The 16418-nt window shown below is 39.1% G+C and overlaps 1 protein-coding gene across 1 annotated transcript in view; it reads right to left on the bottom strand.

Moving 5' to 3' along the window:
* PDE1C (phosphodiesterase 1C) overlaps positions 1 to 16418 on the bottom strand; it is a 113861-nt gene that overhangs the window by 47646 nt on the left and 49797 nt on the right. The window contains 3 exon segments of the mRNA XM_053959357.1: positions 8256 to 8330; positions 12298 to 12594; positions 15793 to 15968. Coding sequence (XP_053815332.1) covers positions 8256 to 8330; positions 12298 to 12594; positions 15793 to 15968 — 548 coding nt within the window.

The following is a 16418-nucleotide window of genomic DNA, read 5'->3' as shown; positions in this document are numbered from 1 at the left end:
AGGTTACTCCCTCACCCATTGTTCCCCCTCGTGTGGGCGTTCCCTCGAGTCCTTTGCATGTCCTCCCTGCTGAGTCACTGACCCTGCCCTCCCCCACCGGGGAGAGCTTTGCCATCTCCACCCCGCTGCCTGAGGGAGGCAGCCCCCGTCCTGTTCCCCGCACCCTGTCCCCATCTTCCCATGGGTCCCGGAGATCCGGGTGGGAGGGAAGAGGGGGGAGGGAGGAGCGGGGACCCCTACCCTCATCTTCCCATGGGTCCTGGAGAGCCAGGCGGGAGGGAAGGGGAGGGGGGGACGGGAAACTCTACCTCCAAGTTCCCATGGGCCCCAGACGTCTGGGTGGAAGGGAAAAGGGGGGGGGGTAATCGGAGCCCCTGCCTCCACATTCCCATGGTTCCCAGAGACCCAGGAGGGAGGGAAGAGGAGGGAGGGGGGAACAAGAGCCCCCGACTCTGCAGTCCCATGGTTCCTGGAGACCTGGGAGGGAGGGAAGCAGGGGGAGGGGGAAGCCGATGTGGGTCTCTGAGCATTTTACAGATTCTGTGGAATGGGTCGAGCTGACAGCTAAGAGGCATGTGGAGGGATCAGAGGTTCAGGACAAGTCTGTCCTGGAAGTGGCATCCATAAACATTGTTGCCTTGGATGCTGTGCCTCCAAAGAATGCTGGTCTGAAGCAGCCTCCAGCAAGACGCCAGTGCTTCCACTGTGATCAGAGAGGACATTTTGTTGTTCAATGTCCATTTCTGTGCAGGGCACCCCCAGGGACAGTGGGAGGGGGGGGGGGGGGAGGGAGACCCCATTTCCCCAAAAAACTGAAAAAATAACGCGCACCTGCCTCGCGTGAAGATAAAAGTAAGGCAGGCCACAGCACCTTAAGGGGAGCTGTGAATTATCAAGTAATTGTGCAGGTGGTAGTTCAAAACATCAGGGTGCCCTTGAGTGCGGCAGATGACCCCACCAATCAGGGGGTTGCATCAAACCGTGGGCGATGCAAAAAGAAAAAGGACCCTACGATCTCCTTAAAAAATGTTTTTCCCCAAAGCCCCAGGAAAACTTTCCAGCCACCCCAGTCGGTGTGTGTCCCAAATCCCCATGTTTGTAATAAAGTTGTCCCAGTTCCCCTATCCCCAAGCACCCAGGGAAGAACTACCCCAGCATCATCGCAGCAGGCCCTCTCCATCTGCAAAGGGCAGCCGTTGCAGCAGCTGAAATGCCAAGAGCAGAAGCTGAGCGAAGATCAAGCAGCCATTCTTCTTTTTTGTATTTTGAAAAAGAAGGAATTGTTGCATCCTGGGATTGGGTTTTAGGGGGTTCTTATTTGTGTTAGCTAGCTGAGTCCTGTGTACCCCCGCACATCCCCCATGTTGTTTCCCCCCCTCCGCAGTTTCTGGCCCCATGCTGCCTGCTGCCGGATCTTCCTCCTCTGCTGCTCCTGTAACCACTCCCCCGTCCGGCCCCGGGAAACCCCGTGCCTGCCACCCCAATCCACACGATCCCACTCAGCCCGAGGCTCGGTGCCCGCCCCTGTGGGGTTCTCTGGTTGGTCGCTGTTGCTGGCATCACCGCCACGGCAGCCACCCCTATTGGATGGCAGGCTGTGGATCCTCTCGCCCCACCCCTCCATAAAATCCTACCCCGCTGGCACCTAGGGGCCATTTTCTCCCATGCGAGTGCCGGGAGTGGTTGCGTCTTTCCATCGAACTGCGCCACGTGATCAATAAACTGCTCCTGCCAAGCACGGAGTAAATGGACAAATTCCTTACCTCTTTACTGGATCCCTAGCGCATGGTAACAGAGGCTGGCCAGCCCACACGCCCGAGACACGGAGCCGTGTCTGGGAATCCGCGGCAGAAAACCCCGGCAGCACGTGGAAGCTACGCCACAGCCGGGCTCCCAAGAGCCGCGTGCAGCCGGGGAGAGCGAAAACCCACGCCGCAATTCCCCACACTTGCCATTGCCCCGGAATAACACAGAGCTAGCCTGGGCTCTGGTAGGCAGTGGCAAATCACTTGTTTTGAATTAGACTTAAACTCCTAAACACTTTAGCCTGACTCAAAAAAAACCCCACTTTTCAACTAATAACACTTGTTGAATTTCTTCTACGTTTGTTATTGCCTGTAAGTACTAGTTAGGAAAAGAGTGGTTTAGAAGGAGAGAAAATAATGAATAGTCTAGTGATGGATCAATTAATGATTATAAGTAATAAAGATTACACTTTCCAGTCATGATTATCTGGGTACCTGCATGTTGCTTTTTTGGGATGTGATGCCACACCTTATAAGAGTCCTCCTATCTGGTTCCTGTAGCTGGTATGCTCAAATTGGAAGTTAGCTGTTCTGTGAGTTGTTGAAGATGTAATCTAAATGTCAACAATGTCTTTTGAGGAGTCATTTCATATTCTTCCTTCTCATGAGAAGACATGATCTTGTTTCTCTTTCAGGACTAAGTATTGCATCAAGAAAAAGAAGCCTGATTGTCACTGTAGTGAACATAATTCTTGCAGCTGGGAGCAAGGAGGACTTTCTTCTTGCTGAAGTGGAAAATTTCTATGCATCATTGCACAGGCAAATTTTCCTTAATGGGATAAGGACTATAACAGAAGCAACATCACAGCTGTATTCCCTGTCTGGTGCAATAAATTAATTTATGGTGCAAAATCAAGGAACAATTTCTGCAATGCATTGTATAAGTTACACATTGCTCCATGTCTTTAGGACAATGAACGTTATCCCTGAGGAGCAATGCAACCATATGCCATCGCTGAGCTAAAGGACCAGATGTAACATGGAAAAATGATCCCCATACAGGTAACTACTCAAAAAACCCTAGTTACGTTGCCTCCAGTGATGATTTTTTTCACCAGGCACCTGAATATTCCAAATATTCACCTAAATCAAGAAAAATGGAATTCCCAATTTTTCAGCTTGTCATGTAAAGTAGAATCAAAAAGCAATCCAGCATCCTAACAACCGTGTATCTAGGCTCCTATGAATAATAAAAAGCAGGCTAAATAAGAGACACATGAAAGTCTCAAAGGAAAACCAGGTGCTTTCCATAAGACTTACAAATGCACACAAAACTGACATGTTGCAAAATCATCTGCATAATTATAAAAGATACCTTTCTACATATTCCCTATATTCTCACCAAGCATGTATACTATGGTGATGTATTTCTGCCTTGTCTAGATCTAACAATGTATTTTGCATTTAGCGTCCAAGATCATATTTATCTGCTATTAAAACATCATAAAATCTTCAGAATGCATTCCTCTATGCAAATTCCAGCTTGCTTCGGGTGCCACTTGCTAAATTAGACAAACTGTTTCTTTCAAAAAAGCACAAAAAGGACTTTAAAAAGCACAGAAGCTATTCTACCCACCCCCAGTTATCCTATACTGCAATACTATGGAACAATTATTCAGCAGAGATAGATTACAGTGAAATACGTCTTTTGGGAAGGCAAAATGCCTTTATGTTTCAAACAAGTTTTTTCAGAAGCTAACAAGTCTTTCTGATTTGTAACTTGAGGCCATAGCTGTTAATGTAATTCAAGTAACAGGCCATAAAAAAGAAGTGAGAAAAGGAAGGAAATTGTCTTTAGTAAGTAGACTACAGTCACTCCAATTTGCCTGTCTTGCTGGATTATGACACGTAACATGCAGAGCACTATTAAGCAGCAAGGACAAATACAATGTGTTTGCCTTATAAAATGAAATGGATTTTTTGCTTCTGACAATAATGGAGAGATCAGTTTATCTTTCAAAGCAGAATTAGAAATTATTTATATGACCTGTAATTTACCTTTTTACCTCTCTCAAAGAGACATAGACAAATGCTCTTTATTTATATGTTTGAGTAACCTGTTTTAAAACATCATCAGAATAATGAATATTACATGAGTAGGATTTCATCAGATGTCTACTTAGCGTTCATTGCTATGGAGTGGTCTTGGCAAGATTGACACATACAAAAATTGTATCTTGCAGAAGGCTGCAAAGACAGGCAATATTAAATGGTTGAAAAGTTCTGAGGAATGAAGCTGGGAAGATTCCTGTTAATTCAACTCTCTCTGAATAATTGTAGAGCCCTTATCATGGTGTCTTCTCACCACCTTTTCCTATACTAAAGGCATTGTCAGATAACATTCTGTGCCAGCTACTCTGCCACTTGATTTTTGGGACAACTGGAACAGAAAGAAATGAAGGCTTTAACTTAATAATCAGGGAAATTATCACTTCCTGATCAAGAAATCATTATCAAGAAAAATTAAGACTGAAAGGTAGCTCTATGTGTTGGCATGGGCAATGTACAGAACTCAAAGGAAAAGTTTTTAACTACTGATAAGCAACAATATATCTTAAAAAATCAAAATAAATAAAGCTAAAACCTCCATCTCTGAAATATAGTCCATATATTAAAAAATATACATGTAGTATTATATTACATTATATTATAGTGACTATATTCTATTCTAGTGTGTTGCACTGCATAGAAGAATGCAGTAGTGAAGCAGATCTGTCAAAACACGTTTTGATTTGACCATGAGGTAGCAGTACTGCTCATTAGATAGAGTACATTAGGCTTTCACTGTATGTATTAGCTGTTGAAGATGCAAATATCCTGTATGCTAAAACATGTACATTGCCACTAGAGTGATAAGTTCCTAGGACAAACACACAAAAGGGGAACTTTTTATTCATCTACAGTTGGTGTCTGAGAGAGTAATATTTGATTGAATCGACTGTGTTTTCCCCAAAACAAGAAGTAACACTGAAAACTTTGCATTAACATTGCAGAATCTTTTCCGAGTGAGAAAAAAAAAATGAGGACGTGGTAGAAATAACCTGTGAAAGTGTTAGTCATAAGATCATACAATCAGAATAGTTTGGGCTGAAAAGGGACCTTTAAAGGCCATATAGCCCAATGCCACAATGATGAGCAGGGACATCTACAACTAAATCAGGTTGCTCAGAGCCCTGTTCAACCTGACCTTGAATGTTTCCAGGAAAGAGGATTCTACCACCTCAATGGACATAACATTCCAGTGCTTTGCCACCATTACTGCAAAAAATTTCTTCCTTATATCAAGTCTGTAATGGGGAAGAATAATTTTTTCATTTGCTGTTAGTTTTATTATAAAAAAAATTATTAAAAAAAAAAGAAAGATGGAATGTAAAGAAAAATTATGTCCATGGGCTGCTTATAATTTTCCATTTAAAGACTTGCCAAGCAATGAATTCACATGAGAAAATTCAGTTTTCCAAAATGGTTTAACAATGTTCTATCCCACAGGAAACACTTGTGCTGATGATGTCTCTGACAGGTATGTATCTTTATTTGTGAAACGGCATCCCCATATTTATTTTCTTGAAACTGAGAAAAAGGGCAGTAGTGAGTAACAAGCAGTATCTCCCACAGAAACAAACAAACAAAAAAACCCAAAACAAACAAACAAAGAAAAAAAACCAAAAAAACCAAAAACCAAACAACAACAATAATATGAAAATCAGATTAACATGAGAAGAAGACTAGTCTATATTCAAGAGACTTGCACAGGATTTTGGAGCAGTTAAGTCTGAAATCCAAGATATGACTGCAACTTACATAGTCATCCTCAAACTAGCTTTACTCCAGTTGGCTTTGGTATGGATAGAATTAGTCATACAAAGGTCTGGCTAGACACATAGTTCCTCACACTCTCAGTGAGACTGATCCTTATTCTTGAGTATTTTTTTGTAGCTTCAAGGTAACTGACTCAGAAACTACACTTCACACCTGTGACTACAGGGTAGACATATAGTTGCAACATCTTTGTGTCAACATGACTAGCTATTCTATGTCTCTCTAGTCACTAGGTTCCCCATGTAGTAGAGGGACAAAATTTTAGAATTATTTTGGCCTGTATATATGCCTATAAATAGATATTACAATAGCTTCCTTTGTATATAATTTGAAAAGCAACTTGGATACATTTCCTACAAAGATTTATGCAAAATACTGTCTGCAGCTTTCTTTTCTGGGCGCAGGATGCCTGTGCAGTAGGACAGAATGTTGTCAGTTGGGTTCAGGACTTCAGCTGATGCAAAAGAGTATTGGTGAGAAAGCTAAAGCTCTTATTTTAAACATACACAAATGGGCCTGTTTAATACAAATACTCCCCAGCTACATACTGAACAGAGGTTGTAAACCCAAGAACAGAACAGAGGTTTTAAAGCCCATGTACCCTTGACCCTGAAAAAAGTCCAGGCTGAGTTTCACCCACCAGCAAATTACATGTGGTTTTACATTATATACATTACATTATAGCCATAATCTCAATCTGTCTAATTCTTTAATCCTTTTTCCAGTATGTGATGTGTGAAAGACCATGCACTGGCACAAGAGAAGTAAACATTTTAGTAGTCTCCAAACAGCTATGTATTATCCATGAATAATGTTCCTTTCTCCACACCCCTCACGTGGCTGGTGAGGAGATTCACTCTGGAGTGGGTAATGGATAGAACAGGTTGTGCAGTATTTGGCAAAGCTGAAACACCATTCCAGTGTTTTTCTTTCTAAGGTGCATAATTTACTGTATTTTTTTCTGATTTTTATCAATCAGATAATTAGCTATAATCTTCCTCTACACTGTCTGAATGAGAAGCAGTCTGCCTACAAATTGTTTTTGCATGGTTAGAATTGCTTATTCACTGTAATCAATTGGTTCCATGGTACCAGTCTTTTCCCTAAAGAGATTAACTTAGCTATCTCCTACAGGACAATAGATAACAAATATAAATAACACCAAAGATAAGCAACTTGCAAAGAATCAAATTCACATCCTCAATCTTCAGTCTTCAAGTTACTATGGACATTAATTTCTTGGTCCTCAAGCCCAAATAAATATATGGCCCTTATCTTTCTAAGACCTTGAGAGTGAAGGCCTTCAAATGTAACCTTTTCCTCAAAGTTAGAGTCATGGGTCTACTCTCTTGGCTGAGCTGGTGCTCTTGATTCCTCCTAAAAAAGCCCCAGTGTTTCTGCATTCACCTGGCCCTGCAAGGAAGCAGCCTTCCAGCACAACTGTTGCTCAGCCACCATCCATCAGAGTAGGGAGAGAAGTCATTCTGCCCCTTAATCTTTCTGGAGTCTTGGTAGTTACCTACGGAACTGCACATACTCCTGAAAATCTGAAGAGTCACATGTTATTTCAGTATTTAGGCTTGGTTTCTGCATGACTGCAGTAAGAGCTGTGATTGGTACTTGTTCAAGACAGTTTTTCCTGACAGATATTTAACTCAAGTATACAAGTAACATGACCTCTTAAAAGAACTGATTTTTTCTAAACAATTATTACTAAGGGGCCTCTTAAGAAAAAGTATGTAATTATGTGTCTGAAATTTATACATGCTTCTAGATGAAATTTTCTAGGTGTTTAGTTGAGGTATTATATTTTCTTATTATTTACCACTTTGCTAGAGCAAGTAGGAATTTAAATAAATTTGATGGTTTTGACCATCAAAACAAAGCGCTGTATTATTTATATTTAGGAATAGTTACATTTCAGTGAATTTCACTGATACATGCACAAAGAAGATGCTAGAAAATTTGTTCGCATTTATTTTGCTACCTAATAATTCGGCAATTTTCTTTGAAGCAAAGTGGGTTCAGGTACCATATCATAGGCCTGTGGTACACAGATGAGGAAGTGCAAAAGTGTAAACACACTGCAGAACTTAGAGATGTTTTTCCAAACTGAGGCTGCTAAAATGTCTGTGGACCTCTACACTAGGCTCAAATTCACTTGAAATTATTTCCAGATGCCCATGAAGCCATCCTATGGCTTGGGATTGCTACAGTTTAAAAATGTTACATTATCCTTAATAGAATCTCTTGTGCAGCATTTTTTTTCAGTTTGTTTTCTTCATGTCCAATGTGTCCTGTTCTTACAGACAGAAGAATACAGCTAGAAGAAAGTCAGAAGGATAGAATCTCACAAATCTGCAACTCTAATAATACAGGTTTTTCTTTCAGGCTCTGCACAAAATTTGATGGATAAGGCTTACCAGTGGAACTAAGTGGTACTAGGCATTATATGAAAGGAATGATTTTCCTTCAGAATGCTTCAATGGCTTTTTTCAAATCTAATGAGTGTTTCTGTTGTTTCTGGTTACCATACAATTTTTTTTTTGTTTCAGAATAAACTGGAGATATTTAGGAAACAATAGATTGCATATTAAAATGGGTGCCAAAAATGCAATAAAATGTCCTTACCATCTGTTTTCTTTGATTCATCCCCCATGCTACACTTATCTTTTCTGTCCAGTTTGTTGTCTTCCTTTAATTCACCTAGAAAGAAGCAATAAGAAAAAATAATAAACATTATAAGCATTTTAATGCATGCAGAGTGCATTTTAATGCTTGTAACTCAATGAAATTGCAACACCCAAAGGTGATGTTGTTCCTTAGGAGGAAAGGTCTGAGTTCAAAAAGAGCTTAATGAACACATTTCCATAGAACAAAGCACCAGAAAAAAATTATCCAACCCCTACAGATAAGCAAGTTTTAAAATCTACTTATAAATTTCTTCTAATTATCAAAACCTTTTAAAGTTATATGCAAACTCACAATGCCTCTGATTCTATGTTGGCCATTAAAAAATTGATCATAAGTTCATTTCAGAGTCTGAAACATTAATGCTTTCCAAAAAAATAAGATCCTGCAAGGTTTCATCATAAGTGTCTGTTTTAAAGAACCATCTTAGATACCCTAAACACGCCTATGTAATTTTGCCTTATTTTCTCTTACCAGATTCCTTTATCCACAGATTCATTTATGTTGGTATCAGGGAACAGTCATCCTAGCACTGATCATTGCCTTTAGAGTTTATGTAGCAAACAAAAAAATCAAGGCCTTTGGTAGAGCAATGGTTCATGCAGAATGAAAATAGCAACTTAAGGTGGAGTGTATTTTATGAAGCCAGGAATGTCAACCAAGAGTGACTGTTTTTTTGGTCCTCTATTAGCCATACAGCAAAGCACATCAGACCTTACCAGACCATCCCTTCATTGAATGAGAATGCTGAATGCTAGATCAAATAAAAATTTAAATGGAAAGCTGTAGCAGAACAGAGCTATTTTAGCTGCAGTATCCAAACAGCAAGAAAGGTCTTTTTCCTTTTTCAACAGAAAAAGCTGTAAAAGTCTCACTTCAGAATTTTATAAATGTGAGGCTGTATTACACTGATGCTTATTCCATTTGTATTACTATTTTTGGTACTATAACTTAGAGCCTTTGGATCAAGATTAAAGGCATTAAGTGTTAAAGAGGACATGATCTGCCTTCCAAATACTCATGGGCAGTGGATATTTATTTTTGGAACAGCTCAAAAAAAGAAAAAGTGTAGAGAAATGAAGTCTCCCTTTTCCACAAGGTGCCTTAATCATTAACATATTCATTATTTCTGGACAGTAGTGGATCGATCTCTCTCTCTAATTAAGTTTCAGCATAGTATAAAAGAGGAATAGTTTTCAAACCCTAAAATATTTAACAAGATGGAACTAAAGCATGTTCTGTTCAGTTTTTATTCAATTTTTTTCATGTTTATCTTCATAAGCTCACTGTGTGAGTGAAAAAAAATTAATGCAAGATGATACAGGACAAGCAACACCCTCCTCAGCTGATCACACTGACACTGACTTGGGATCTTTGTACAGAGAGGTTATGAGGGTTTTAAACAGGGTTTAAGTGTCTGTTTGATTAAGGTGGTCTTAAAAACAAAGGGCGCAGTCTTCAGCAACTGAAACAAATATGTACAGAGCAAAGCACAAAAGTATTCTTGCATTTCCTCCACCATCATACAGCTGATGGTAATGATGAGCTAACAAAGCTTTTTTGACCATTGCATAATCAAGTTGCTTGACCCTAAGTGTGTGCAGGAAAAAATGCTGAACATATACACATGCACTGTTTCAGAGTTTGATCTCTCAGAGAAAGCACAGGGCAGTGTATGACAGAGAGACTTTAAACTCACCTGATAACACATTTTCTGAACTTTCTGTGAATATATGAAAAGGAGACTTTTAAGTAATGTGATATCTACCCTGTCATACTGCCAGCAGCAGAGCAGAATAATGATCGTAATGATATTTTTGAAAGGGATTACAGAGGCAGAGAAATAATAAGACAAATACATTAGATGAGAATTTAACATAGAGGCATAAAGGAAGCTTTGGTAAATCTAGAGATATGAATGTTAAGATTTCATCAGTCTCCAGAGACTCTGCAGTGATTGTTCCTCATCAAGGCCTTATCCCATAAATAAAAGAGCAGAATTTATTTTCCTGAGGAAGACACTAATTTTCAGAACTCATAATAATTCCTTTCAGAACACTTTTGACACCTGCAGCAGAAACACACTGCCAAAAAAAGTACTAGCAAATTCACTAGAGCACACTTAGTTCCCATATTCTTAGAAGCATGCAAAACAAAAGATTGCAGAAGAAAAGTCTGGTGCAGTCTAACTTGCATTTTGTATGTCCCTGACCTTTTTGTCTTCCTGAGGGGCCTGTCTTGGTTTGAAAAGACAGGAGTCTGTGAAGGAAGGCAAGGGCCTCCCATGAAATGGAAAAGGTAAACCCCCTCTCTCCAAATTACCACAATTTCAAAATAAAAAGGCTCTCAGGCAAAGATACAGGAATGGGAATAACAGTTCTTCACTAGGAAAAAAACTAAATTTAAAAAAAATGTAATTAGTACAAACAAAACTACTGATAGAGTCAGAAACCTGACACCCTGAGGAGTCAGGGTGTTAGTGATAGTCCAGTTAAATGGTAGCTGCTCCTCCTGCTCCTGGAGTGGCAGATGAAATGCTGCTGAAGCAATGGTCCAGTAGAAGGGTGTAGTTTTCTCTGAAGGTCTGGTGATAGAGTAGGTGGGCCTGGTCTTCCTCTGGGAATCCAGTGAAGAGGCTGAGCTGCTGTCTCAAGAAATGTTGATTTTATGCAGGTAGGGATGCTTGGCTCCTCCCTCTGGGTGGAGGATCTTACAATGGGATCATGTAACTTTATCAGTCATGCAGTGAGCCATTCAATGGCACATTAACAGAAGATATCTCCCCAGAGGGAGACATTGTTCTTGGAAGAGATAAGAAAACTGCCCAACAGAAGATACCTGCCCCACCTCCAACAGATGGCAAATAGAATATATGCTTATCTTACAAGCCAGGACAGGGCCCATTCAGGTTCACACATGCAACACCCTCTGAAGAAAAATCTCATACATTAGAGAGAATGATAGCTTTGATTCCGACAACCCTTCCATTCTAAAAAAAAAAACCCTAATTACAAAGGAATTACTGGGAAAGGACAGCAACCCTAAGAATGATGTCAGGAACGTTTTAAAAAGAATTTCTGTGTCTCCTGCTATCTAAACTCACTGCTTGAGTCTGGACTTTCAAAGCCAAAATGCCCATTCAGTCAGTCTAAGAGGAGGCTCCTAAGTGGTTTTTCCACTACTTTTGGACTGCATGATACTAGCCTAGTTTGTGACAAGACACATGTGGATGTAATGCCATTTTTTGATATTGGCTCCAGGGAGCATGACCTGTGCAGGAAAGGACAGTGTAATGGCCAAGAGACAACTGATCTCTTCTGTTTGGTTTAATAAGTTTTTTTAATGTTTAATGGAATTTTCATACATTTTTTCCACTTTTTTTTGGGTGCAGAATGGGATTCTTATTTTAACTCAGTTCCACAGCAAGTTAAAAAAGTGGAATAAAATTTCTGTTAAAAAAATCCTCAAAAAATAAAGGCTAGTGGTTGTCCTTTTTAAAAAATAAACTGAACAAAGGAAGGATAGATAGAATAATTCCTTAAAAAAGAGTGGAGAAAATTTCTCTGTTCCAAAACATATTTTGATCCGAGGCTCAAATCAAAGATGCATTTAATTTGGTTTAAAATGAGTTTAGAAGTCAACTTTGGTTTCTCCCATCAGTTACTCAAGCAATGACAATGTTCATTGAAGCAGGTTATTTGTTTCATCTTTCCATGCTCTGTATCATAAGAGGCTATTTCAGTTCCATGAAAAAACTAATTTTTTCTTTTTTTTCAAGCTGGGATAGTGAACCCCATCTACAGAAGAACACTACTTGGAATTTAATTCAGTACCTGATTCCCATATGTAGGTGACTACACTATGTTCAGGAAGAGACTCTGGGCGCAGGAATGCTTTTTCAGGACATCAGGCTCCCCTATCACTAAGGTGAGTTACTAGTTTTAGGGCCAGATTTCCGATTCAGTAGAAGAAGGGAACTCACCATTCTGGACATGCTGTTTCTCTTCTCCCAGAGTATGATGATGATCCATTTTCTTATCTGTCCTAGCTGCGTTTTTCCCTTGATAGGCTTCGTGTTTGCTCATACCACTTTGCCAAGTGCCATTTACAGGATTCTTGCTGGAATGTGTCCTTTTGCTTTCCCCAGGATTTGGTTCTTTGCTCTTTTCTGTCTTTGCTTCTGTGACATCTTCACCTGGCTTCCCATCCTGTTCATCTCTTTCCTTTTCATCTGTTCCCTGATAAGCATTTCCCTCTGCTGCTTTCTTAGCCTTTTCTTCTGCATCCTCAGCAAAGAGAGAAGCCAAGCAAGGAAAGATATCACAACTATCAGTCAATTTGACAAGAACAACTCACGTATCTAAATCTACTTCAGCTTTTCACATGCAAACAAATTTACTTAGGTAAATATAGGAACTGATTTGACAACGGAAAAAGAACAAAAGAGGACATTTACCAAAATATTCCGAAAAAAAACCCCCGATTGTCCTAAATGTATTTTATGCATATGTCATTTTCTTACCATTTAAACTTCACTTTGAAAAGGTGAACTCAAAATTCTTGAATGGCAAAAAGAGATACTAGCTACTGAAGGCTGTAGCTAGTCTCACAGATTTCACAGAATATTCTGAGTTGGAAGGGATCCATAGAATGCAACTCTTAAGTGAATGAGCCATACAGAGGTCAAGCCCATGCTCTAAACAACTGAGCTAATTTCAGGGTCTCATGGCATACAGAAGTGTTCCTTTCATTTGGGCATCTGAAAAAAAAAGCTTTATTCTGCACCTGAACCACTGGAAAGAACTTTGTCTCAGGAGAATTGGGCTTGCTACAACTCCATTGGATAAGTGTCTCTTGTCAAAAGTAGTGTCAGAAAATACTTTATCTAAATGGAGCTTTGTACATTAGAGTGTTTGTTTTATCAGTTCCTTTGTTTTTTGTTTGCCTAAATGATGACCATTTAGGCAAAAAAAAATCAAAAAAACCCAACCCAATCAGTAATGATCTCACTTTTCTCACACAGTATGAGAATTATAAATATCATATTCAGGGTAAAAACAGCTCACTGAGGCTTCTAGGGACAATGCCATTACCAAAGGGAATAGAGTATTTTACAGATAATTTATTATAGCATTAGCAACAAAAATAGCACTAATAGGTTCCTTCCTTTCTGATCCCAAATTTCTATTTACTGTCAACAAACAGTAAATGTTTCTGTATTCTCTCAATAATAATTGTTTTTATTGGCAATGCATCTTGACTGCAAGATGCCAGTTTGTCAAAGGTCAGCAATTTAAGCCCCTGCTGTATGGTAGGCCTTGTTAAAAGACAGGCAAGGAGGGTGATGCAGAAACTTGCTGCAAGTCAAGAGAAAATAGCAGCTAAGGAAAGATACTGATGCAACTAGTCTGGAGTCTAAAACCAGTTCCTTAGTCCTTAGCCCATACAAAGGTATTGCTGGGCTGCATGTTTGTATAACTCTTTCAGGATTGAGAAAAATATGCATGCTTGTACTGCTATATGTACCTAGAAAGAGAAATTATGTAAAAGTCCCTCACAGGGACATTTGTCTTGCACATAGGATTTTTATGCAGTTTATGCTTAGTCAAGAAAATATATATGGTACATGTTGAAATTAAATTCTTAAAATGAGTTACCTGTATTGTAACTTCATTCACTCAACACTCCTATATCCCATGACACTGAACATGTTACATGCTTTGCTTTTTTGGTTAGCTTTAATTTGGTCCATAAGGAACTGCTAGATATTAAATAAAACAAAACAAACAAAACCAACCAAAAAAAAAAAACCCACAACAAAACAAAAGCCAGCAAAAAAAAAAACAAAAAAAACAAAAAACCAAAACACACACACACACACGAAAAAAAAAAACAACAAAAAAAACAAAAAAAAAACCCACAAAGAAAAGCACTAAAACCAACCAACAACAACAACAACAAAAAAAACCCCTGGGAAATAGATTTTGAATTATGCTTTTGTTTTCATCTTCATGGAATGCCAATAAAGTGTTTTTACTTAATGGCAAGTTTTAGTCACAAAGGAAAACTTGTTTTGAATAATACATGATTTCCTGGATCTTTAGACAGGTCTTTCAGTTGGTGAGGAAAAATTTGGTCTGGCACTTTGGAGAACTACACCAAATCCCTAAGGTCACAGCCATACATTACATTAAAAATCAAACTCCTTCCATTTTTATGAAATAAAAGAACTCCATTAAATAAGGGATTGAGCAACAACCATTCAGATCAGAAAATAAATTGTATCACAGTTCCATGGAGAAAAGAAAAAAACAGTGACATATTCCTCCTTTTTTTTTTTTTTTTTCTCCAAATCTGGTCTAAATCACCTAAGGGCTCTACAACACCTTGTGCAATCATCCATGCCCTTGAGCTGATGGAAAATTATACCTAAATAATTCTCAAAAGATGGCTTTCAGTATTTCCAAAAGAACTCCAATAATAGAGATTTGCTAATGTCTAACTTATTAGACATTATAATAATGTGTATAATAACCTGCCAATTGTTTCTCCTCTTAATGGTCAATAAAAAATAGTTTCCTTATTTTGCAGCTGCAGTAGTCTTCAAAAAACTGCTTTCAGCTATACACTTTCTTAGCTATAAACAAGTTATCATAATTTTCATTCCTGTACTCTGCATTTTCTACAACTGGTTCGTATGTTTTTTCAACTACAGTGGTGAAAACTAGGCACAGAATAACACTGAAGGCCTTGTTACTGCTGAAAAGATGAGAAGGATGCCAGAGGGGTTTTAGAAGCAAAGTCTTTTAAGGGTTTTTTTAGTGTGTGTATGGGGCAGTGTTGCTTTGCTTTGCTTTGTTGGGTTTTTTTCAGTGGTGGTGGGATGTTAGTTGGGATTTTTTTCAGTGTCATGACAGTATTGAACCGTGGTCAACCTTCAACCAACACAGCCCTCATATTCTTCTGAAATGTTAGCAGTCCTTCCCGATGACATCACACACATTTTCAGCTTAGTTCCTAATTAATTTTCCAAGTTATCACCAGAAATATGAAACCAGCTGTGAATAGAGAATATTCTGTCCTTCTCCGCTGAACTATCTGCCAACTACCATCCATCTCCAAAAGTACCACCCCCTTTCAACCTGAACAATGAACAATTGATAATTCTATATTTACAAATACCATTCCAACTATTTTTGTACCCACTGAGTCTGATCTGTGGTTTAGGGGAATCCCCTTTAAATTTCTTCTCTTCCTATCATTCACATTCTCTTTGTTATGTACACTTACACAGCATAAGAATAATATAAGGCTCAGATCAGTCACAATATTCGTATCTTTCTGAATTCAGAGTGGGTTGTTGAATTCAGTAGGTGGATTCTTTCAAACTAATAGTTTGAGAATGGTTAGATTGAAGATGAGTTTGAAGAAGAGGTCAACAGAATTTTATTTTTTCACTAAAAAGCCTGGCTGTTACCTTTGGTGGCTTGTGCTTTCCATTTCTCTCTATTTTGCTGCACCACCTCAGTCCAGGTGTCTTTAAAACATTTGAAGTCCACAGTGAGTATGGAGCAGTTGAGTGAGGCACTTCCTTTGGACCCAGTGCTCTTGACACTTGATCTTTTTACTTCAGAGGGACTATAGCTATTCAAACTAGGATACAATATCACAAAACGCAGAAGAAATCAGCATCCAATACACTCAAATCCAGCTAAGAAAAAATAATGGTTGAATTTCAGATAACAGCACTTGGGAAAACTAAGTTTGAATCCTTTATCCTTCCCATCTCTCCCACCCCAGGCCAACCAATTTTAAAACAACCTGAGCCAGTATTAGAAATAAAGGGCTGCTTTTCCCTGTCTGTTTTTTTGGCATTCATTCTCACTAAGTGCTTTAACTACTTTTTTTGTGTATCTCCACTCCCTTAATATTACTGGAGAGTCAGACAATTCTAGAAATCAAATATGTCACAGAAGGAGTCTCCTAAATTTCAGCAATGGCAGGTATTAGGCACAGGTCAATCTCTGTCAAGGGCTTGGTGACTTCAGCTGAGGCTCAGGCACTGATTTCTGTTACAGATCCTACAGTTGACTTTTGATGCTT

This window comes from Vidua chalybeata, chromosome 1, assembly GCF_026979565.1.
Source record: "Vidua chalybeata isolate OUT-0048 chromosome 1, bVidCha1 merged haplotype, whole genome shotgun sequence".
In the NCBI taxonomy this organism is placed as follows: domain Eukaryota; kingdom Metazoa; phylum Chordata; class Aves; order Passeriformes; family Viduidae; genus Vidua; species Vidua chalybeata.
Note: the sequence above shows the minus strand (reverse complement) of the source record. Positions and strands in the feature narration are given on the sequence as shown.